Source organism: Cibotium barometz, chromosome 1 (genome assembly GCF_041138505.1).
Source record: "Cibotium barometz isolate CiBa-2024 chromosome 1, ASM4113850v1, whole genome shotgun sequence".
In the NCBI taxonomy this organism is placed as follows: domain Eukaryota; kingdom Viridiplantae; phylum Streptophyta; class Polypodiopsida; order Cyatheales; family Cibotiaceae; genus Cibotium; species Cibotium barometz.
Genome location: NC_141046.1, coordinates 45273393 through 45298045, shown reverse-complemented (window position 1 = coordinate 45298045; position 24653 = coordinate 45273393). Strand labels below are relative to the sequence as shown.

The window sequence follows — 24653 nt, the reverse complement described above, 5'->3', positions numbered from 1 at the left end:
GATATGTAAATATTGTCCAATGAAGTCATCTATTTCCTGATTTAGCGCCACACTGCTGCTGGGGTGGGTAACAATACACGTTTTATCCGATGAACTTTGAGAGTAGAAGAAACGATGTTAAAGATTGAAGCATATCCTTTTCTACTCACCCCACTCATATCTAGGGCTTCTTGAATTTTTTCGACATCAACTCTACTTTTTGATATAAACTTTTCAACAGCATCACGTTTCACCCTTTTGAACTTTTTTTCATCTATCAAGCTCTGCACGACAACTTTAGAGACTAAACCTTTCATTTGCTTCACTGGAACAAGATTGGAATTTTCATTTACTTCACCAAGCCTTAAAATTTCCCTACAACAAGAAAGAAACACATCTACAATTATACAATGAGACAATTATAACTCACCTTTAAAAGTTCATTGATTTACATTGAAATTTTTTGGAGCTTCTTCATTCGTTTGAACAATTTGGATGCTCATTAATGGAAGTTAACAATGAGATATCGTCATACCTTGCTTTTTGAATTCTGCGCTTACATCCTCTAGAGCCAGCCTTCAACTCTGCAATGTTCCGGATTTTTCTATTCCGTAGTCTCTCTCCTAATACAGTGCCTTTTCTCCTCGCTTTCAGTAGCATTGCCTTTGTCTTTTTATGTTCTTCCTTCTGATTTTCTAGAAGTTGCTTCAATGCCACACGCTCTATCTTATCTTGCCTTCTGTTTGCCTCCTCTCGTAGATATAAATTCTTATACATATTTGCATTAGCACATTGAGCTGAGATGTATCCATACAATCCATTTACTCCATTGCCTACAAACTTCAATAGAGTTGTTGGATTAGAGAATGGAGGTGTTGAATTTCTAATGATGCATGTTGGATAGATGCCTCTATCACACCACAAGTCTATATGTTGCAAACCTCCTTTCCGCAGCATGTCTCTTTGCTCAGTGCATAGATGCAAACTCTTTTGGCGCTTCAATATCGGTGCATACTGTTGTTCCAAGTCGACATGGAAATGATGAAGTCGTCTCCTACTGGTTTCTCCTTCTGCCATGTTTCGCAACAATGCGATGTATTCTTTCTTACTATATATTATTTTGTTTGAAAGTTGAAGAAGGCGCTAAACATTTTTAAATTCGAAATGAGAGAGATTAGTTATGTAATACTGACAGAAGAATCATTCATACGTTTGAGCCAAACTTATGAAAAAGGTATATTCTCAAAGCTTTTAATGATAAGACCTCGTTATTTGTGAGCAACAGTATATTTATTGCCTCAAAGTGACGGTTTTGGACCTGTTGTGACTATTTTACGTAGTTTAAGAGCAAGATAAATAAGAAAATTGTGACTATTTTACGTAGTTTAAGAGCAAGATAAATAAGAAAATTGTGAATTTCTTAAGGGCCCCAAAATGAGCTCCGAATTCTTCTAATGTGCCCACATGACTAAAGCACCTATTGGGGAGCCAGTAGGACACATACCTTATGTAGCACATCTACCCCCACTAGGGTTTAGACCAATTCATCCTCATGTAGTGCCATGTGTTGCACCTCCATCTACTCCTATCATTGCTCCTCTTATGCTAGCACCAACTCTACCCACAAACCCAATCGCTTTTACACAGACCTTGGGAAGAGTGGTAGCAGAATGCATAACACCTATTGTGTGAGAGATGGTGGTCGACAGAGCCATGGAAAGGCCACCCAGATAGCCAAGCTAACTCATAAATTCACTGAAGATGGTGATCGCATGAAACATTTGGAAGTATTTGATCAAGTATGTGAGGCCCTAGGAGAACAAAATGACATTTGCAAGACCAATTCCTTTAGTCTAACATTAGCCGGTAAGGCTAGGAATTGGTATAGAACTCTCAGGGTCGAGGAACGCTTGAACTTCACCGCTCTTAGGATATTGTTCTTGAAGAAATTTGCGTGAAAGAGTCTTATGGGGTGTAGCTGTGAAGCTACACAACGCCCAGAGGAAAGAAGAGGAGTCGATTATAGATTTCATTAGCCATCTCAAGCATTTGAACTCTGATTGCCTTTCGCATAAACGCTATTCGAATAATCAATTACTAGATAGATTCGTCCATGGGCTTAACCATGAAGCAATCTATAATGGCTTAGTCATAGAGGGATCACTACATGGGATGAAGTCACAACAAATGCCATCCAACTAGAAGATACTCTCATGGTCAAAGGAGATAAAGCATCAGATTTTAAATCTATTACTTCCGAAGTCATGACATAGCACTTCTACAGTTAAACCCCTTGCTAAAGGCAACACTTTAGTGGAGATAAATTTCACAGATTTCATGAAAGCACTCCAAGATGGAATGAAGGCCAATAGAGCCCCCAAAAATGTACATATGTACCCGAGAGAGAGCTTCAATGGTGCTCAATCTACTGACAAGGACATTTGACCAGTGAGTGTATAGTCCTAAGGGCACTGACAAGGACATTTGACCAGTGAGTGTATAGTCCTAAGGGCACTGACAAGGACATTTGACCAGTGAGTGTATAGTCCTAAGGGCACTTGTAATTGTACTTTTTGTGGACGTTATGGTCATGAGGCTTCACAATGTCGCACACATTTTGCAAACCATTGCTACTACTTCTAGACCTCAACAATTGGCTTTACCGGCCCCATCACAGCCGCCATAAGCCATAATGCCTACCGCAACATCTCAACCCAATGTTGATCAAATGACACAACAACCTATTGCAAGGGGGATTTACAATGCACAAAATGTGTCGGTACCTCCACCAATTTTGGGACCTCAACCTCCACCCTAAGGATCAGACCATTGAATCAAATAGGCTTCGAGGAACCTTTTGAATGTCCAAAATACGAGGTTGACTTGGACAGTTCGTTCCGCACGTCACTGAGGATTCCTCAAAGCTTTTTTTGAACTACTATGTAGTCGATGCAAGAGGAGGCAGAGTCAAACCACCATACTAGCTAGCCGTAGTAGGAAGAGGTCGAGATATAAACTCTACTCTCAAGAAAATGTCTCTTCAATGCTATCATTATTAGGGACCACACCAAATCTCTAAGTGTCCCATTAGAAACCAACCAATCACCCAAGTTTCATCTTCCAACATGCCACCTGCAACCTGTAATTGTTATGGCATAAATCATTGGATCAAAGATTTCCCAATGAAAGTGGTGGTTTGTAAAGGCAAGCTCAGAGATTAATTTTGAGAAATCCTAACCCGTATGTGAATGCAATAATGAGACTCATGGCTCAAAACACACTTGTTGTGAAAAAGAAAGTAAAAAACCAAGCTATTTCAGTAGCCAGTGGGATCCAAAAAGGCAAGCTCAGAGATCAATTTTGAGAAATCCTAACCCGTATGTGAATGCAATAATGAGACTCATGGCTCAAAACACACCTGTTGTGGAAAAGAAAATAAAAAACCAAGCTATTTCAGTAGCCAGTGGGATCCAAAAAGAAGAGGGGCCATAGAAGAAAGAAATCTATAAAAGGAGGGAAAATGAAGAAAACGGAATGAGTGAACTTGGCAAACACTTGTCTACATGAACGAGTGAACTTGGGAACACCTGATGTACTTAAGTAGTCTACATGAACAAGTCAACTTGGGAACACCTGATGAAGTAGTCTACATGAACAAGTCAACTTGGGAACACCTGATGACGTAGTCTACATGAATGATATTGATGAGGATTTTGATTCAGTTGGATACACACGCTAGTTCTAAGCAAACTAGAGACCAAAAAGGAAGGGATTCAAGCCTCCAAGAAACCAAACAAAGAGAATCTTGGTTCATATCCTCACCCTGTAAAAGAATTGGAACAACTTCATGAGCTTAGGGATATGGTCACACATACTCAGGAGAAGTTAGAGCCAAGACCAAAATAAGCAAACATCTCTGACACTATGCATCCCAAATAAGTAAACATCTATGACACTATGCATCCAAATAACATAAAACCGATCGGTAACCCACAAACCCTTAGATATACCTAGTGTTATCCTTGAGGTCAGTGAGAACTCACCTGCCCCAAGCATGGATTCTTAACTCTTTAAGAGAATGTTTGAGTATGAGAATCCTGAACCCATTCAAGAGGTGGAAATTCCAATATCACCAGCACCCTCATATGGTAGAGAGGTGATGGGTGCTCTCTTGAACATCCCTAAATTGTTGGGGTTCATGGCTTCTAAGACAAAGACCACGATGACTACGCACTTGTGTGGAGATCTCAAACTCTTCAGAGCAGTGAAAGCTCTTTTAAATGGAGAACTCAACATAGGACTACCACCATTTGGAGAAACCCACAAGACTCAAACCTACTATGGAATTTCACCAACTCAAGTCATAGAAGATCCAAGAACACAAGTAGAGGATGAGTACACTAAATCAATGGTTAAAATTTGATTAAATAAATTGGGCAAATACTTTGAAGGTGATGAATCCAAGAACACAAGTAGAGGATGAGTACACTAAATCAATGGTCAAATTTTCATTGAATAAATTGGGCAAATACTTTGAAGGTGATGAATCCAATGCATTACTACTAGCAGTCACCGCCAAGGGCATCACAGTAATGGCAGTTCTTGATGGCGGGGCGGGAGTCAATATAATCACCAAAAAATGCTAGGAAAAAATGGCCAAACCTAGGCTTGAAATCTTAGACATTGTGGTTAAAATGCTGATGGTACTATTACCAAACCAATGAGGAGGTTACACAATCTTAAGATCAAGGTGTTAAAACATCGGGTGAGACATACGTTCATTGTGATTGACTTTTCCAAGCAACCCGATTCTTTACAAAATGATCTTAGGAAGACTATATATGCGTGAAGCTAAAACGGTCCATGATTGGTCCAAAAACCATGTCTACCTACAATTTGATGACTCAATCCTTAGAATAGACCTAGTGACTAGTCACGTACATCTAATGGGTAGTGGTGGACTATTCAACTAGAGATCTGATACTACCATCCATTCAATCCCTTTGTAATACTGCTATGCTTGCAGAGAAGAGACCAATGTAGGGAAGGACCCACCCTACAAAGATGCTAAAAAACAAACTATTGAGCTTGAAGATGATCTAAACTAGATACATATGATGGCTACAATCGATAGCTCGGGAGCTAGAGGATCTACATGGGTTACACCTAATGGTGAGGAGCTCCCTAAGGTCATGCCCCTACGAATGATTTGTGCTCTACCTTCTGATACCGAGAGGATTAGTTATTGGGAATTTGAGTCCACATGGGATAACTAGAGCTTAAGCACGAATAGTGGTGAGGGATCTGAAATAGAGATTGAAAGTGACACTAACTCCTCAGTCACTGCCGCCGCAAGAAAAATAGAGTCCACAACATCCAAAGAAACTGCAGGGAGTAGCTTCGAATCTGATACAGATTCTCGATCTAAAGAAAGGGATAAAGTTTGTCAAGATGCCAAGGAGCATCTCCGAAGATGGTAGATACGTAAACACTATGCAGTGAATCATCATAAAAGGCTGCAAGAACAACTACCACCCAATGGCTCCAGTACATGGGTGTAGTTGACTTACATCACAAGTTTATAGATGATTGTGGAGAGGAGTTATAAAAGGTCAAGTATTATAGACCACCCCCAATTGATATAGCTAAGGTGGACATCTCTGATGAACCAAAACCAAGTCACTCAGCTAGAAGGAAACAAAATCATGAACTCGCACAGAAGGAATGAGAGGCTAAGGCCGCAGCTAAAGCAACTGATGAAGGGAAGGAAAATGAGTTTGATTTGCGCTAAACACCTGATGAAGGAAAGAAAAATGGGCTTGATTTACACCCAGCACCTGAGCATTACAAATCATACACCATAGGAGAATGCAAGTTAGTGTTTGATAATGCCAAATGTAACCCCGCAAGTGAGAGTGGAAGAGTCTATGACGTGCTTGCAGAGGTCAAGGAAGTAGACTTGGCTGAACTAAGAGAAGATCCTAAGCTTGTCTACATAGCAAAAGGACTTAAATAAGGCCAAGGAGGCTGAATTTGGAGCTCCCCTCAAGAAGTATAGGGATTTCTTTGCATGGACATACCATGATATGAAGGGAGTTCCTACAACGGTGGTACAACACACCAACCCCATGGTACCCAAAGCTAAAACAGTCCAATAACAACCCTATCCAATGAATCCCAAATATGCAAGCATTGTTAAGGAAGAGATCGATAAACTCATTGAGTGTGGACTCATCTATGATATTGAACACTCAGACTGGGTCTCACACATTGTGGTTGTTCCCAAGAAGAATAGAAAACTTATTGTGTGTTGATCTCAAGAAAGTGAATGCTACCACGCATAGGGATCACTACCCCTTGCCATATTTAGAACATGTTCTTGAACGAGTTACAGGTAAGGATGCTTATAGCTTTTTGGATGGATACTCAGGCTATAATCAAATTTCAATCACAATTGAGAACCAAGCCAAAAAAGCCTTTGTCACTGAGCATGGTGTATATGCTTTTACAAAGTTATGACATTCGGTTTAACCAACGCACTAGCCACGTTCCAAAGACTTATAAATATTGCTTTTAAGGACTTTTTAAGAGAGTTTCTTGAAGCTTTCTTGGATTATTTATGCATTCATTCTTCTTGGACTTTTTAAGAAAGTTTCTTGAAGCTTTCTCCGATTATTTATGCATTCATTCTTCTTGGAAACATCGCCTAGCATGCTTAAAAAGGGTGTTTGAAAGGTTTTATTGCATATCCTTAAACCTTTACAAATGCTAGTTTTGGGTGAAACACGGAGTTATTCTTGGGAATATAGTGTCCAAAAATGGGATTTCTATTGATGAGAGCAAAATAAAGGTCATCATGGAATTACCCCAACCAACAGACTACAAAGGAGTCCAGAGATTCATGGGCCATGTCAACTACTATCGTCGGTTTATTCTTTTCTATGTAGAAATAGCTTGTCCTTTGTACAAGCTTATGATGCGCTGAAGTAAGCCTTGGATAGTGCTCCAATCTTGTGAACAACTAATTGGGATCTCATCTTCCATGTACATTACTTCCATGTACATACTGATGCCTCTAATTTTGCAATTGGATGTGTTCTAGCACAACCAGGGGAGCATAAATTGGACTATCCTAATAGTTTTATAAGTCGAGAAGCTGAAATCAATTACACCACCACTCAGATCGTGAAGGGTTAGCAATGATTATGCTGTAAAGAAATTTTGGCAATAACTTCTTGCCAACAAATTTGTTTTCTATGTTGATCTCATCAAGACTTGTTATATCTGGTAAACAAACCATGCTCCACAGGAAGGATCACAAGGTGGTTGTTGATTCTTCTTGAGTTCGATTTTATAGTGGTTGTGAGGCCTAGCAAGAAACATGTCATAGCGGATCATTTGTCCCGCATACCTAATGGTGAAGCACCAATCAGGGTTGATGATGAGTTACCAGATACTACACTATTCAAGGTTGAGACTATTCTATAATGGAGTGAGAGAATCGTTAAACTTTTAGCTAATGGTTTTCTAAAAGGAAAGAAACTGAGGAAAGATTTAGCAAGAAAGTTGCTAAAAGAGAGTGCACCTTACCAAATTATTGTCGGACCTCTTTATAGACGAGGTAAGGATGACATATTAAGATGCTACCCCTGGGAGAATGAATATGTATACATCAACGAACAAGGACACCAATGGGTATCTGGTGGACACTTCGCAAGCGACGTTACAGCAAGAAAAATACTCTAATCGGGGTATTGGTGGTCCATGCTCTTTAAAGATTGTGCACTATTTGCCAAGGGATGTAACGAGTGCCAACGTTGTGCAAAGCCACAGAAGAAGGACATGATGCCACTGCATCCTATCAAAGTCAACCAACCTTTTGAAAAATGGGGCTTAGATTTCATTAGCTCTTTTAGTCCTGCTACACATGGCACACAAGCATGCTTCATCACTGTTGCAATAGATTATGTAACCAAATCCGTGCAAGAGCTTCATGAAAATCAGATGTCATGAAAAGCATTTGTCATGGCGACTGCTAAGTTTCTCTATGAGTACATCATTACTCACTTCGGATGTCCAGAACCAATAAGGTTCTTATTTCAATATTGATAAAGACTATTGAGGCTTGACGCATTGACTGGGAGTCTAATCTCACAGGCAACTTTATGGGCCTATCGCACATCATACAAAGTTGCATCCCATTTAAGATGGTGTATGGACTTGAGGTAGTAATGCCTTGGGAGCTCATGATCTTAGCTTAAGGGTTGCTATAAGTAAAAAGCTTGATGGTATTAATTGGCTAATTGGTTATTTGTTCAAGAACAATTTACAGAGGAAAGACAAATTATAGTGCAAAACATGCTGATAGAAAAGGACTAAAGAAAGAAGTGTTTTGACCAAAATCTCAAGGACAAGGAGATCGAGTTGGGACATCTTGTACTTATGTATGGGGCCGGTAGTGAAAAGAAAAGGCTTAAATATATTGAAAAGAGATCAGTTAAGGTTTGTAAAGTTACTCCACAAGGTACTATATGTGTTGAGACTCTTGATGGAGTTAAAACTGTTGGTTTCCTTAATGGAAGTAAGTTTGAAAAATACTATAGACCTCTTACCAAAGAATCCTTACGTGCTTCTTATAACAAGAAAGCCACCCAGGAAAGAGCCACTCAAAGAAGACCCGAGCTCAAGTGGAAGCAAGGGAAAGACAAGCCAAACTTCAACAACGTCGAGAAGAAAACCTTAGACCTTCTGCACACACAGGTAGTAATGCCTTGGGAGCTCATGATCTTAGCTTATGGGTTGCTATAAGTAAAAAGCTTGATGGTATTAATTGGCTAATTAGTTATTTGTTCAAGAACAATTTACAGAGGAAAGACAAATTATAGTGCAAAACATGCTGATAGAAAAGGACTAAAGAAAGAAGTGTTTTGACCAAAATCTCAAGGACAAGGAGATCGAGTTAGGATATCTTGTACTTATGTATGGGGCCGGTAGTGAAAAGAAAAGGCTTAAATATATTGAAAAGGGATTAGTTAGGGTTTGTAAAGTTACTTCACAAGGTACTATATGTGTTGAGACTCTTGATGGAGTTGAAACTGTTGGTTTCCTTAATGGAAGTAAGTTTGAAAAATACTATAGACCTCTTACCAAAGAATCCTTACGTGCTTCTTATAACAAGAAAGCCACCCAGGAAAGAGCCACTCAAAGAAGACCCGAGCTCAAGTGGAAGCAAGGGAAAGACAAGCCAAACTTCAACAACGTCGAGAAGAAAACCTTAGACCTTCTGCACACACATGCTTATGTTGGAGAGGTAATCGACAACATGGAGGATCACATCCTAGCTCTTAGAACACCCATTGAGTTGCCTAGCCCTTATGGTAAAGTGGTCTATAATGCTATGCTTGACACGGGTGCCAGTCACAATCTACTCTCCTTTGCCACATGGAATCAGTTGGGTAAACCTCAACTTGAAAAGTCAAACATGAGAATAGAGGGTATAAGTGCCAAAAATACCAAAGTACTTGGTTTGCTTAGAACTATCATCTATGGTGATGATAACGGGAACTTGGTTGTTAGCTTTTTGGTCATGCTCCCACAACAGAAGGAACCTTAAAAGGACATATTGTTCTTGGATATACCTGGATGATAGCGGCTCAATATGGGATGTTGCTATGTAGCCACACTTCAAAGCTCCACTCCAACAACGTTGCGCCACACTCCAAAGGAAGCTCGACCCTCCTCTCACTCAATTTCCCTCTCTCATATGTACTCACACATACACAATGAGTATATAATAGCTCTAATTGAACTAGGCAAGTAAGAAAGACACACAAGAGAGAAAGAGAGTAGAGAAGAAGATCACTCTATTAGTTGCATATAAGAGAATGAATGGTGAGAATACAAATTGACCCTTATCTTGGCCCCCAACATCACACCTTGATCGGACATAATTAAAATATAAGTCCATGGCTTTCCAAGGCCATCTAGGCTTGTGCAAACACTTAATCCAAGCATACAATCTCCATAATTAATCCTCTAGCGCACCTTTCATTGACAAGCAATGATCACGCACGTAAAATATACAATATTAGCATTTTTAATGTCAACGGCCAAATGAAGTGACAGTTGCCAATGGATGGCATCGACGATGGAGAGGTGTCCAATGAGGGTTAACATGCTCCCCTTCCTGATGCAGATTCCGTCCTCGGAATATATTGGTGAAGACGAGTCGATGTCATTGATAGCAAGGTGATAATAGTCGAAGGCCAAGTGTTGGATATCGACATTTAAAACAAATCAACCAGTAAAGAGTTCTAACAACAAGATGAGACATGGTTATGCATGCGTTTTGTTTTTTCTTTTTCTTTTTAATGATTGGGTAAATGTCAAGTTGTGCTACGAAGAGAAAAGGTAAGGCCAATTTAAATTAAAGGTTAATAATAAGCCTATCGATGCCTGAGCTAATCATAGGCATATGCCCCTACGATTATGGTTCAACCTCAAGCTACATAGACTTTAGTAGATAGCTAATCATAGGCATATGCCCCTACGGTTATGGTTCAACCTCAAGCTACACAGACTTTAGTGGATAGCACTAAGTCGAAAGGTTTTTTTTTTGTTTAGTAATTATATTATTAGGGATAAGGCACCAACCTGTGGGGAGACCAAGGCAATGTTCAAGAGACATCCACCAAGAGTATCTAAGGACCACCAGGAATCTCCTAAGACGACGACAGTTAGCTTCTCTTTTATTAGTTTTTCATGACATAAGGTCCTACCACATAATAATAAAGGCATTAGTCTCAAGGTCCCATCACTAGTAACCAAGAGTCCTACTAGGATCCTATATAGCGTTAGTTACCTTCTTGGTCTTTTTTGTGTTTTTATTTTTATTTTTATTATTTTATTATTTTTCTCTTCTTCTTCTTTGGGTTTATTTTTTCACCTACAACTAAGTTAAACATCTCTAAAATCTGAGTGGGAGTACTTCACATACTCCATCGGCATGATTTAAGGTCAGTCATGGGCAAGTAGGACATTACTAAATCTAAGAAAGAATATGGCCTTAAGGTTTCCCTTATTAGTGGCACTTAGAAAGAAAATTTTACCTAATCATAAGGTCTTTTAGTTCTATGAATGCATGTAATGATGTGCAAGAATAGTTTAAAGTTTAGAGTGAGGTAGGATACACCTGAGAAGTGGAAAACTCCAATCCATATCGAGGTTGCATGTCCACGGTGCAAGTTGTAAATCTAGATCTGGTTTACACAACTGCACCTCAATAACCTGTAAATCAAACTCATCTAGCAAGCTCATCGTCAAATAGCCATAGTTCATAAGCATGCTCTGATTCGATGTCACTAGGTTGATTTTCACTTGGGTATTATAGGTAAGTGACATATATATGTGCCCTCTGGTATACTAGGCAATGGCCTGAGTTAAGGTAAGCTTCGTAGAGAGAAGGGTAGGTCTTGGATTGGACAAACATTGTAGGCATGACATTACCACACGGTTCTTCTGGTCGTCCCAGTTCCAGTAGGGGAGGGCGAAGGAGGGGTCATTGATCAGGCTGGCCAGAATCCTTTCATGGAAGCAGAGATAGTAGCGGGGTTGGTGGAGGCGGAGGTGGTATTACTGTTGATCATCGTGGAAAGGAGCCTGCCAAGTATTTTGCAGGTGACACTTCTTTTCTTGGCGTGGGTTGGTGTAGGAGTAGGGGAGGGCGAAGGAGGGGTCATTGATCAGGCTGGCCAGAATCCTTTCATGGAAGCAGAGATAGTAGCGGGGTTGGCTGAGGCGGAAGTGGTATTACTGCTGATGATCGTGGAAAGGAGCCCGCCAAGTATTTTGCAGGCGACTCTTCTTTTCTTGGCGTGGGTTGGCTCCTACACCAGGCTCGATACCATGTAGAAATCAAGAGGGACGAGGAGAGGCGCACAGCATCTAAAATCAACTAAATCCAATTAAAAAACACACAATACACACAATACTAGCATAAATACCATCAATTAAGATTAAGAATCTTAATCATCCGTAATTAAGTCCAACGAACCATAAAAAAGGATGTGGGCATGGAGCGGGATTTTTTCCTCAATAAAGGATGATTCCTTGAAAGAGGAATTACATGAAGTTGTTGAATATGCCTCGAACATTTGTACGTTGGGACTTATGAAATGGGGTCCATTTTAGAACTTTCTCTTACCTCTCCATGGCTTCCCATTGTTGTCTCGTATCCATTCACTTTCTCTGCAATCATCGAAAATATGGTCAACTTGTGGAGTGTCATACTACGATGCAGCACTTGATCTCATGAGCCATCATCACATGTGTCCATGTTTGTAAACAAACTTAAAACAAATGAAAATCACTACACATGCCAACCATACATTGCACGTATTCTTAGATGCCACTAACCATGATGACAATTATACTTACATGTGCGTTGCATATCATTCTAACCTCGATCTTGCACCTTATGGTGTGCATGAATTACAGATGCCAATCCCTTTTCATAGCAATGTTGGACAAATGAATTGCACTATACATTGTGCCTATACTAACTAGTGTCCCACTGTCACACAAGACTCTGCTAGAGCAATGTCAAAAAAGTACTCCTCATCCCTTGGAATATATTGGTTCCAATATTTGATCCCAACCCTCATTCCATACAAATCACCTCCAGTGGGCACTTTTGCCACGATCAAGTCACATGCCGCCGCCGGCCTTTCTCCTCCAAGAGATACCCTGTTTTTTATTGGTGGAGTGACCCTAATGCTCCTATAATACACTGAAAGTTTAGGTTCCACTATCCTATATTAATTTTGTGGCTATGTCTATCGGATCACCAACCACAAGCAAGACTTTACCAAGGATTGTCAACTCTGTTCGCATCATGGTTCCATTAATTATTTCATGATTCATACAACATGTTTCTCATGTACCTCATATGTTGTAGAAGGCAAAATTACCATTACACAATACCTTTTAATTTTGGTTTCACTAACAATTTGAGTTACCCACTAGGACCACCAGTTTCTCTCCTATTCTGTCAAACATAAAAATATGTTACTATCATGAGACTTCTCATAAGCGATCAATGTTACATGTGCACTTACTTTTTCCCTAGGAATAGGAGACTCGTCAATCATCATCGCTCTCACTATGCTCCTCTACTGTTGGAGTAGGTGCACTCTGCTCATTATACCGTTTTACATTATATCACATTGTTCCACAATTATGAATCAAACATCATCAACAAAGCGTACCTTAGCTTTTTTGTTGTGTATTTCACGATCGTTCATCCATGCGCGCACTTGTAATCTTCGAGCCACACACAACACTCCATTACTTCTACTTACTGCAACTCATATGTTGGAGGTTTGCTTGCAATTACAATGTGCATATTAAATACTCACCAAACCAGGGTCAGATAAGTCAGCTCTGGGTTGAGAAGGAGGAGGCCCGCATGATTTGTTGTTACGGAGCGGTGAATACTCATTGTTATGTGTACCAGTCCACTTTCCTAGGGGCTTCTCATTCTTCTTCCCTATGAAATAAAACCAATGGTTGTGTATTTTTACATAGAGTGGATCCAACATCATTCATCCTTTTTTTATACGCGCTTCTTTACTTTGGTAGCTTGGTTGACTATCATTTTCTTTTCCTGGTAGAAATTCTGCTTGCTCTTCTGTAGGATACTTTCCGTGAGGGAAGTCTAACCACCAAGGACAAGTAAGAAATACATCCTCCTCCCAAAAATCATTGGCTTATAAATTTGTGTACATTGTGTCGTTAGAGGACATATCCATCCAAGACTTGATGATTGGGAGCATTGTCTTGATTTCTCGAGCTGAAATGCATACCTTAATCCACTTGCGTATAACACAAAGGGTTTACAAAATGTAGGCTATATAGTGCTATAACAAGACTTGATGATTGGGAGCATAGCCTTGATTTCTTGAGCTAAAGTGCATACCCTAATCCACCTGCGTACAACACAAAGGGTTTACAAAATGTAGGCTATATAGTGCTATAACAAGGTATCGGAAGCTTGGTCAACAAAGAAGTACCTGAATACATTGTGTGCTAGCTGGGTGATGGCCTCTATAACACCAATAGCAGTAGACACACAAGAGGAAAATGTGTAAGGATCACAACTTGGGGACTCTAGGATCCCAACTCAAATGATAGCAAACAGCTCAGGCTCTATCCCTTGACCTCTGGCGACACACAAATGGGCATCACTACACCTTTATGTCCGACCTGGCTGCTACCTCCAACTGTCCTCCACCATTAGACCTAACCTCCAAGACTTCAAACCTTTTACCCAAAAGCCTCAGATGAATAGTTGACCTAAATCTCTTCTAGCTACCCCAGATAGATCAGATAATGACTGTTTCCCGAATCACACATCAACTCATGGCCCCACGTGAGAAACTAACCACCAATATCAAAACGCTTCAAAAACTTGTTTCAAAACTCCATAGCATTCATTAGCATCCTTCTTCTTACCCGAATTCACTTTGACTAATGCATAAATGATAGAAAACCATCTCCAAAATCATCCTTTATGCTTCCAGTCCAAAATGAGTCTTTCTAGATCCTCTGTGTGATCCTCCCGCTAGCAAACTTTATAGTCACTATCCCCAGAGCCTTACCCAACTCTTGGCCTACCCCCTTCTGACCCCCTACTGGCAGAAAAATGCCTAAGATGATTGATGTAGAAATGATTAAAATTGTACCATACTTAGGACAGATGACTGTAGCAGATTCCAGACAGAAACACGTCCACCTATCTTCTAGAGTATCCTCCAATGACAACCGATCATAAGCACTTTATCCTAAACTTCTTAGATCCTGTCGCCTCCCTTTTGTTGATACTATTCTACCCTAGATGCCTGTAAACTAGTTTGGATGCTTGATGTAGAATCGAACCCCATTATTTTTCCTCCTTGTTCTCTTATTTTCCTCTCCGATCAGCTAGCATCAATCTATCCTTCCCAGGACCACGTTAGATATTCCCGTAAGTTCTGCTGATGATACTGATCCAACTGGTCTTTCCTGTTACCAATTCTACTCTCAGAGGTAGAACCAACCAACTCAAAATCCATGTCTATATCAGTTACTCTCTCCTTTATGTCCATCGTATCCTCCTAGCCCTTAGGCTACCCTAGTTTCATGAAGATATGGCTTCAAAGACACTGTTGTCAACAATCGACTACTATTGATCTAACATCTAATTGGTGATTGTTGATGATTGTTGATGGGTGACTCAACTAGAGCAAACTCTCTCAGCCTTGAGTCCTCTAAACCCTTTAATAACTTAAAGCAATCCAAAATATGACCCTTTGGACATCTAACTAATCACTATCAAGCTGCTCCAGAATGACCAATTTTCCATGACCCAATCTGACTTCTGTCGACTACAAACTGCCAGACTCGACTCAGAATAGCTTCCCTTGAATCTAAAATGATTTATATGATTCTTTTCCTCAATCTACTGACCCCCTAGACACATAGTTGCCTGTAGGGCTGACATCCTTCTAATCCTTTCTAATTAGCATTCTCTCAACAACAGAAGAGGACTTTTTCAATTAAAGGCAGCTCTGACCCCTAGATTGTCAGACTCTCCTTCTAATCCTTTCTAATTAGCATTCTCTCAACAACAGAAGAGGACTTTTTCAATTAAAGGCAGCTCTGACCCCTAGATTGTCAGACTCTTCTTCATAGGTGCTCTATATCAATAAAACAAACTGAACTCAAACTAAGCTCCAAAACATAAATACTCATAGACCATGACACAGGTACAAGCTTCAAACTCACTGTTCTGTTCATAAAACAAAAAGAGACTGTCTCAACACCCCTCAAACAAAAGGGTTCAAACTTATCAGCAAAACACACTGAAAACTTAGGGTTTTATAGGTAAGCTCCAGCAACTCTCCTAACTACAGTAAACTCACTAATACAAACTGTAGGCCTCTCTTACAGACTCAACTCGGCACACATCTGAACAATTGAACGTGGATTAGGCTAAACCACGTCTCTAAGAGGGTTGACTTTTAGAGATAACCACAGACACATCTCTTGCTCGATTCTCTGTGTACCAAGACACCTCCTCTGCTCTCTGATTTCCCCAATTCCACTCCAATTGCATTGTGCTTAAATTTTGTGACCTTCGAGAATTGGAATCCCTCTTGTCAGCAGTTTTCTCCACTATAGAGCCTTCTCTCTTTACTCACACTTGCTTCTCTCTTGACTGTGGATTCTCCCCTCATCTCTCTCTCCCCTGTATATTGTCTCGATTCCTCCCTTTTCCCATTGCTGCCTTACCACCTTCCTGGAACAAATGTGCCAACTTTCTCCATCCCCCATACTCTTACTATTTTGGTTTTGCAGCACTTGCTCTTATCCTCCCTGCTACCACGCTATCCCTGCCACCTTAGGATTCATTACACATTATCATTTATTTATTATTTATTGGCACCCTCTATGTTTGTTTTGAGCTTTGGGAACCTCTCACATATTGCCCCAACCCTACAGTGAAACACTTTCAAGTGTTTCACATTCTGGTTTCGCTCCTCTTGGGTCATGTTATGCTGTAGCAAAAAGTTAAGTGATGGTAACATCACATTCATACGTAGCACACAATCTTCTCCATATACTAAGTGATATGGGGATCACCCCTAGCAACATTCTTCTCAGATGCCCTAAATTTCCAAACTGATCTATTCAGATATAAGTCCCAATCATTGGGATGATCTTCCACAATCTTGAATAATAATTTCTATAACACATCATGGAAGCTTTCTACCAACCCATTGCACTGGGGATGGTATCATGTGGTAAATTTGTGTTTAATTCCTAACTTCTTGGTCAACTCTTTGACTAAATCTGCTTTGAATTCTCTCCCCTGATGACTGACCATTTCTAAAAAGGAACTCCAAACCTGTAACAAATCATTTCATACACAAATTTGCAGACTTGCTGGGCAGTAGCATTGCTGGTTGCCCTAGCCTCTGGCGCCATCCTTGTCAAATAAGCCACAATAGTAATGATGTAAGACTTCCTACTTTCAGTTCCTGGTAAAGGCCCTATAAAATCTATTCCCTACTTCTTAAAAGCCCCATAACTCATGATATGATGCAGGGGTTCAAGAACTAAGATCTTCTTTTTAAAAGCTTAGCATTTAGGGCAGCTCCTACACCAATGCTCCTACACCAATGGTGGATATCTCTATTCAAGCTTGGCCACATAACTTTTGACGTCAATACCTTCCTCTTTGTAATGTCTACACCATAGTGGCCACCACAACCCTCCTCATGACAAGATTTTAGACAACTCAAAATCTCTTCTTGATACAAAACTCTTCTTAGAATAGTAGCATTCCCTTTATGATACAATGCATCTCTAATCAACACATATTTCAAGGCTATTCTCTGACAACTGCTTTCCTCTTTGAAGCATCTAGCTTTCTTCTAGACAAACCTGTCCAACAAGACATGTTCTTCTTCAAAAAGGGTTGGATTTTCATAGTATGCAAATCCTCATCAGTAGTCTGTCACTATATCCAGCTTTTGTACATGCAGCAATCTGTCACTATACACACAAAAATCATCCATGAATATCCTTACAAATGCTCCTAGGTATGGTGCAAGAATCTTGTCTACCCAGCTCTGGAAGCTAGTATAGGCATTAAGCAAACCAAAAGGCATCACCTTGTAGCAGAATACTCCCCATGGAGTAATGAAACTAGTCTTCTTTTGGTCCTCAAGAGCTATTCTTATTCAATAATATCCACTAAATCTTTCATATACAGAGTACCTTTCATGCCCTCCTACTACTTGATCTAGAATCTCATCTTGAAAGGGAACCTCCTAATTTTCTAAAGAGAAAGGTTCATAGGTTTGCTGCATGGAGTTATAAAGGATAAAGTGGAGCTCAAAGACCCAAATTCTTATGTTGAAGCAATCAGACTGGCAACATAACAGTGGAAGAAGAGAGTGAGGAGGCAGGAGCTGGCACATAAAGAGAGAGAGTCATCTCTGTCAGCCAGGTTTGAACATGGAGCTGGTGGGCCTGTAGTTGAGTCATTGCAAGTTGAAGTTCATGTAGAGAGAGGTCGTCGTGCTGGGGTTCCCAACGTAGCAGAGGTCAGAGACAGAAGTTAGGAGGGATTACATTAGGAAATCCAAAGGTTGAGAGAGCAAATTAAAACTTGAACCTTGCTGTGTGTAGGGCATTCAAAATAAGGTTAGAAGACCATAGGCTGACGGACCATTGAGAAAAAGAAAGGAGAATGTTCAGTGTTGTAACTAAGGGGAAAGGGGGCATATTACTCCACGATGTACCCAGCCAGGAGGGAGCCAAGGGGTGTATACCCAATAGTTTAGAGGCCTGAAGGGAACAAGGGAGTTGGAAATAGGGAGATGAACAATGGAATTCAAGGGCCAACACAAGGTCAGGTACCACCACAAGGTCCTTTAGGAAATGTACATATGCTAGAGACCATTGAAGGAGAGAGGTGGAAGATGAGGCATACATGTTAGCAAGCAAGAGAACCAGGATGCAAAGATTTGAGTCAGAGGGAGCTGGTAGGGAGACTAGGACAAAAAAAAAGAGAGAAAGGGAAAGCACCCATGGAGAAGCCTGAGTCTAGTAAGGAGGAGAATCAGAGCCAGGAGGAGGAAAATTAGGATGGGTGACTTTCACCTGCTCTGCTGGGAGAAGGGGAACCTCCTTATAACCTCCTATATTAGATGTCAAGAATAAGAAGGTAGACATCACCTATGGCCAGCTACTGCTGCAGCTGAATTCAAATATAAGAAGACAGTGGCATAGGCTAGCCAGTGTCAGGAGAGTCAAAGTTAAGACACCTCAAGCTAATGTAGTGCAGTTGAGTAGGGTGTTTGACATTCTACCAATTGCATATGTCTGGATATAGGGCAGAAAGGTAAGTAAAGTGTATATTGATGGTGGAGCCCAAGTTTGTGTTATCACCTGTTAATCAAAGCTGCTAAATTTTCATTACTCTCCATGGTTAGATCAAAGAGTTGCCTCTTCAAACTGATCTTGGAATGCTTTCCCTTTGCACCAAAAGTACGTTCTAATAATTCCCAAGCTTCCATGGCTGACTCAACATCATCAACATAATGAATAAAATCATCTTCTAAAGCAATAATGATAATACCAAGTGCTTGCTCATCTTTCGCTTGAAGTGCAGCCGTTGTAGCTCTTGTAACTGCAGCAGAAATACCAGCTTCATCTTCAGTAAGTGGCTTGACCATACTCCACAGATTTTTCTTCATGAGGTAGCCCTTCACCTTGATTGGAACCCGGTTCCGTTGAATTTGTCGGGGAACTTCGAACCCATGATGCAGAAATATGATCCTTGATGTTGAAAAATTGCTCACATAGATGATTTAGACCCAAATAATAAGAATATTATCAATAAAGATCAAAATAATCATCACCATGTTGAGGGAGCAGAAAAACCAAAAAATAGGCGTCTGCAAAAACAGCCCGTACAGCAGCATGCGTGGACGAAATTCTTCAAGATTTGATATGCTAAACCCTCATATGATGGACTAACACCAATTAGGTCAATTCCTCAAGACACACCCAATTTTGCCCGATTAGCAGGTCGCCTGCAGATTTCATGGTGATGACAAATTCGCGTAGAAGAGAGCGATGCCGGCTGTGAGTCACGTTTTGGTGAGAGCGTGGGAGCTAGGCAACATGGCTATGTGATTGGATTGAAGTATGATGGCTTAGAATGATTGCATGAAGCCAATCTTTGGCATGCTATCCAAACAGAGAAAAACTGGCTATGGTGGGATTAGGGTTTTTGGCTAATAATCTAATCCTAAATTGATCATGCTCTAATACCAAATGTTAGATTTGATAACTAAGCTATGAAGATTGATCAAAACATCCTCAAGGTGGATCAAAGATTGTACAAGACATCATGAATATGAGAGACAAAAATTGGTATATACAAAAAATTGATATGAGATTAACACAAGAAGACACTAATTGTGATTAGACATGAACCAAACTTACATAATCACTTGATCACGACTTGTACCTTATTTAGAGACTCCTCTACCCTATTTTTAGTTACATGCACCAACCATTTGTAGGCTTTACACACCAACCACTGACCACTAGCCTATCAACCACATATTAAATTGGATTAAGGAGTTGAGATTACATTTATTCAACCACATATATATAAGCTGAGTCATTGCCAACGTAGTGATTTCTCTTATTTTATTTTATGTGTTATCTAGATTCTAGCCTTTTAAGAAATTCGTATGAGCAGTTTGGCTTTGGTAATTCATTTATGACACAAACTAACGTTTACTTTGTTTTGTGTATGTAGACAAGATTCAACTTCTCTCAATCAACAACAGCAAAGAGCATCACTGCTCACATTCTTTCAACAATGCTTGTAGTCAGCCACCATCTCTCCCATCATTTCTCAATTGCTATTGTCAAAGCCTAAAAACATAGCTAGTCCCTAAAATGCATGAACAATCCATAGCCTGCCCCTGCCGCTACTCTTGATGTTCCGTTGGCCTGCCCCTGTCGCTACTCTTGATGTTCCGTTGTTAGATAGCTACACATCTAACAATGGATTGGGCATAAAATCCATAGGAAGTAATAGTAAGTAACCATGGACAATAGTAGCAAGAAGGTAGCTTGAAAGTTAAAGGCATATAAAGATCATCAAAAGAGAAGGCGAACCACTTGTGGTTAAGTTAATAACAAGAATGTTTTGGACATAATGAATCAATTTCTTTTTCTCTTGACTAACTTTAGAGATCACTTGAGAAAGTAGAATAATGGTTGGTGAGCATTATACATTGTTTATTGCGTTATTGAGATGAAGGGTTTAAGGATTTCAATAGCTTTTATAGATTTCTTGTCAATTGGTGATTATATAGTAAAAATCATCAACAATGGTTGATGATGGTAGTAGGTAGTAAATGGTTGATGATGGTAGTAGGTAGTACCGTATAGGGTACATGGAGATAGGGGGCTTGTTCAAACTAAAAATATGAGACGTTGGCGTGTCAAGGCTTACATGTAAGTAAGTGCTTTTAAAGGCCGGTTGAAACTCAAATGTCTCCTTTCATTAAGGTTTTATGAGGGCCGGTTATGTCTTTGAGTCCCATTGGATTTGCAAAATAGCGGTTCTTTCTTTTGACTGATTGAGAAAAGGATTTTCGTCAGCACACCTATGAATGACGAAATTATTGTGAAAAGACAACTCCCACATATTATTGACTCCTGGGAGGTGAAGGTTCGCACACATGTCAAGCTCAGAAATTGTTTCACAGGACAAGTGACAAATTTCGAGGTCTAACCAGTTGAAATAACTAAAAATTATCCTCCATTGAAAGATTGAAGATATCTTCAAAAATACAAAACTGTGTTTTCAAAGTCACATAACAACAAGTGACGAACTTACGAGTTCATCCAGTTGAACCAGAAAGCCATCCCTCCAATTAATGATTCATAAAACTCTTCATAGCTGTATTATCAAACGAAATTATAGTAGACTCCTTATTTGTCATGAATCAAAAAGTCTAGATAGCGAGAAGCTTCATTATTGTTCAGGCCTAAGCCTCTAAGCCTTGTGGCACTGTCTTCAAACACTGTTTCAGTCAAACTACCTGCTGAAAGATAAGTAAGCAAGCAAATAAATCAGTAGACATGTCACACAGATAAGAGAGAAAGTTCGGAGGAAGAAGTCTGCCAAAATATCTATCTCCTTTAAAATTGAGCAGAGAAATCAAAGGATACTAAAATGCTTAATTTTGAAGGACATTAATCTGAAGCTTGATACCTGGCTGGACTTCCCTTCTTCCTTTGCCACTGTAACTGCTACATCGTCTACTTTTTCGTCGTCTTCTTCGCAGAAACGAAAGTGTTTTCCCTTAGGAGCAGGCAAACCTCTGAGAGGAATGGCGCCTGCTGAGGTTTCCGTAGCTTGATGAACTCCCTTGACCTGCAGCATCTTCTCTTCGGTTTCATCCTCGTCGCTGTCGTACACAAACCAAATATGCGTTCCCTCAGCTCGAGGCAAACCCTTGCTTTCTGCTTCCTCTGCTTCAACCATCATTCCACAGAAACTTTCACAGAGGTTTTCGCACTCAGCAAACTGCTCCTTTCCTTCCCAACCATCATCATCTTGCTCTTTTTCCTCCTCTGTGTCAGAGTAATATTCGTCGCACTCTTCGCGTGCATCTTCTTCAATAGCACCTCTTCTGTACGGTGTTGCTTTCCTTCGATCAGACCACAGAAGATCCACCTTGTTACTTCCTTCTCGGTTCTTCTGCAAGTGCTCGTGGACTGATGATGCCGTTTCACAGAGAGCATTGCCTGATTCCACTGAAGTCTCTCCGGAAACCTCAGGCTCATCACGCTTCCCTGCGGGCGAGCTGACGTTCACAAGAACAGACCACTCGGACGCTTCGTCGTCTTCGAGGTCCCGAACGGAGGAAAAGCTATCGCCAAACGACGGCAAGCAGCTTATCTCAGTTGCTGAGTTCTTGTCTGGAGAGTCGAACTGTAAGATTCGTGTCGTCTTCTTTCCAAGAAGACTAAGGTCAGAACTAATTTCTGCTTCGTGGATGCCCTGGAAACAGTCACCTTGTTACAAACAGAGATTTTAAGGGTAAACAAAAAAACCGGAAGCCTGAATGGGATAAATATAGCTTTCACAGAACTACAGGATCGTGCAGAGCGGATCGAATACAAATTGCTTCACGAAATCAAGCAAAGTAAAAATAGAAAGCGCAACAATTACAGCTGCAGTGATGTAGGGTTTTCACGGAAACCAAAGACAGATGCATAAACTGATAAATGCACAGCCTTAATTAATAACATTAAGGAATTCATACCACTGAGATCAATGGAGTAACTTGCATGATTTGATGATCTCTGCCAGAATTGACAGACTCGGATATGGTTATCTGACAGGTTTTTGCAACGCTTTGCAGTTGATTCTCGGTGGCTGAATGCTCCTGTTGAGGAAGCTCACTGAATTCTGGAGAAATGTTCAGATCCACGAAGAGCTGGACACCAGAATTTTGCATCTTGAGCACAGGAACCTGCTCCGGTTGAAAAAGCTTGACTTGAAAGGCAGAAATGTCGGAATCTGGAACAAGTTTGTTCTCGGACAGCTTTAAATTCGCTGACAGAACAGAATTTTCTGCGAGATAAACATTGGCTGGAGTTTCTGGAGGGTTTGGGGAAGCGGTATTGCTGCACGGAGTGTTCATAGGTGTGGGAGCTGCAAGCTTAAGTGCAGGAGAGTCCATGAAGTTATGAAGATGGCAGAGAGTTCGAAGGGATGGGGCCTGTTTATTGGTGGGGGCGTCTGATTCAACTTTCTGAAGGAGAAGCTGCACCTGCGATCTGAGCAGGTTCTCGCCCATGGGAGTGGACCCGGCAGGCAAGGCATCGTCAACAGCGAAGGGCCTCCTGGCGTAGCTTCGAGCTCCTATGGCGGATTTGAGGTTGGAGGAAGGGGTCCCAGCGCAAGCCATGGCAGGGATCAAGCCGATGATGGGAGAATCGTTGCCGGCAAGATCAGCGAGCACTCTCCGCCGCCCGCCTGGCGCTATTGCCTTGGATACGCTCTCAGCGTTGGCAGCAGGCTTGGGAGGAGTCGGAGATCCTGCAGGAAGTCCAAAAGCTTTGGTCAGTAATCATCTGTTGCTCTATTGCCGATATCTAGCTGTAGCATTGCCTGCAATAGTTGAAAGCAGAGAAAAGTAACACAAAGGAACTATGTCTCGTCTCCTCTGCCGTTACCAGGGAAAACAAGCTCAGAAAATGCTGTGTGTGAGAGTGAAAGCACACTAGTTTCGCATACTGACTGGCAATCCTCGTAAAACAGGATTGCAGAAAGGGGAAAAAGCCACCGTAGGCGACAGATTCGTGCATTCAGGACTTGAAGAGTTTCAAATCTAGCAGTTGAGATGTGCTTGATGAAGGCCAGAAATCTCAAAGGTTGCTGATTAACTCATGCAACAGCTCAAACAGAACCAACGATTTGAACGACCTTGAGCAATATCAAACCCTAGCTGACTTCGAGGAACTATTTGCCGAATAGAATCATGAGTCTCAGAAAAAATTCCTTTCGGTCGATTCAGCGCAAGGACACACACAGAGAAGACAGAGAGAGAGAGTACCATCTCTGGCTGTGCATGCAAGGGCCGCTTTCCCCAGCCGGACCTGACTGCGCGTAAGGCGACGTTCCGAGGTGGGAATAGGCATGGCGATAGCGGTGAGGGAGCTCAGCAATGGCGCTGGCGATGAAGAAGAATTAACAATGCGATGAAGGTAAGGAAACGTAGATTTAGCGATTACAGACATTTAAAGACGGCCTAGTATTTTAAAGTTTAAACCAAAAGGTTATGACCGTTACAAGTAGCCGTTACGCGGTGAGGGAATTGTAGAAAAAAATTGAACTTAAAAAAAAAGCCCTTGTCACAGAAAGGCACAAAAAAAATTGGCCTTTCTATGAAGGGTTGGTTTTTGAGAATTCTTTTGAAAATAATTTATATTAATAAATATTAAATCATGCTTGTTATAGCTTTTCTTGCCCTAGAAGGTGGTCAGCTGAACCTTCTTGAATGCAATGACCTGAGGTCCGGACCCTC

At 40.7% G+C, this 24653-nt stretch overlaps 1 protein-coding gene across 2 annotated transcripts; it reads right to left on the bottom strand.

Moving 5' to 3' along the window:
* Positions 1 to 21350: 21350 nt before the first annotated feature.
* Positions 21351 to 24342, bottom strand: LOC147642055 (uncharacterized). Of its 2 annotated transcripts, none has more exons than XM_086802318.1 (4): positions 24183 to 24342; positions 22887 to 23665; positions 21830 to 22621; positions 21351 to 21659 (listed from the first exon to the last, which is right to left on the bottom strand). In XM_086802318.1, the coding sequence occupies exons 1-4, from the start codon at positions 24265 to 24267 to the stop codon at positions 21648 to 21650; spliced, it is 1668 nt and encodes a 555-aa protein (XP_086658444.1). In that variant the 5' UTR covers positions 24268 to 24342; the 3' UTR covers positions 21351 to 21647. The 2 variants fall into 2 exon arrangements, with proteins under 2 accessions (XP_086658444.1, XP_086658450.1); XM_086802324.1 differs by having other exon boundaries at positions 21351 to 21656.
* Positions 24343 to 24653: the final 311 nt, after the last annotated feature.

Bases quoted from the DNA above. Each gene is read 5' to 3' on its own strand.
- LOC147642055 (XM_086802318.1), bottom strand. From the start codon at position 24,267: ATGCCTATTCCCACCTCGGAACGTCGCCTTACGCGCAGTCAGGTCCGG. The intron at 23,666-24,182 runs GTACTCTCTCTC...GACTTCCTGCAG, and splicing joins TGCATGCACAGCCAGAGATG to GATCTCCGACTCCTCCCAAG. The intron at 22,622-22,886 runs GTATGAATTCCT...GACTGTTTCCAG, and splicing joins TTACTCCATTGATCTCAGTG to GGCATCCACGAAGCAGAAAT.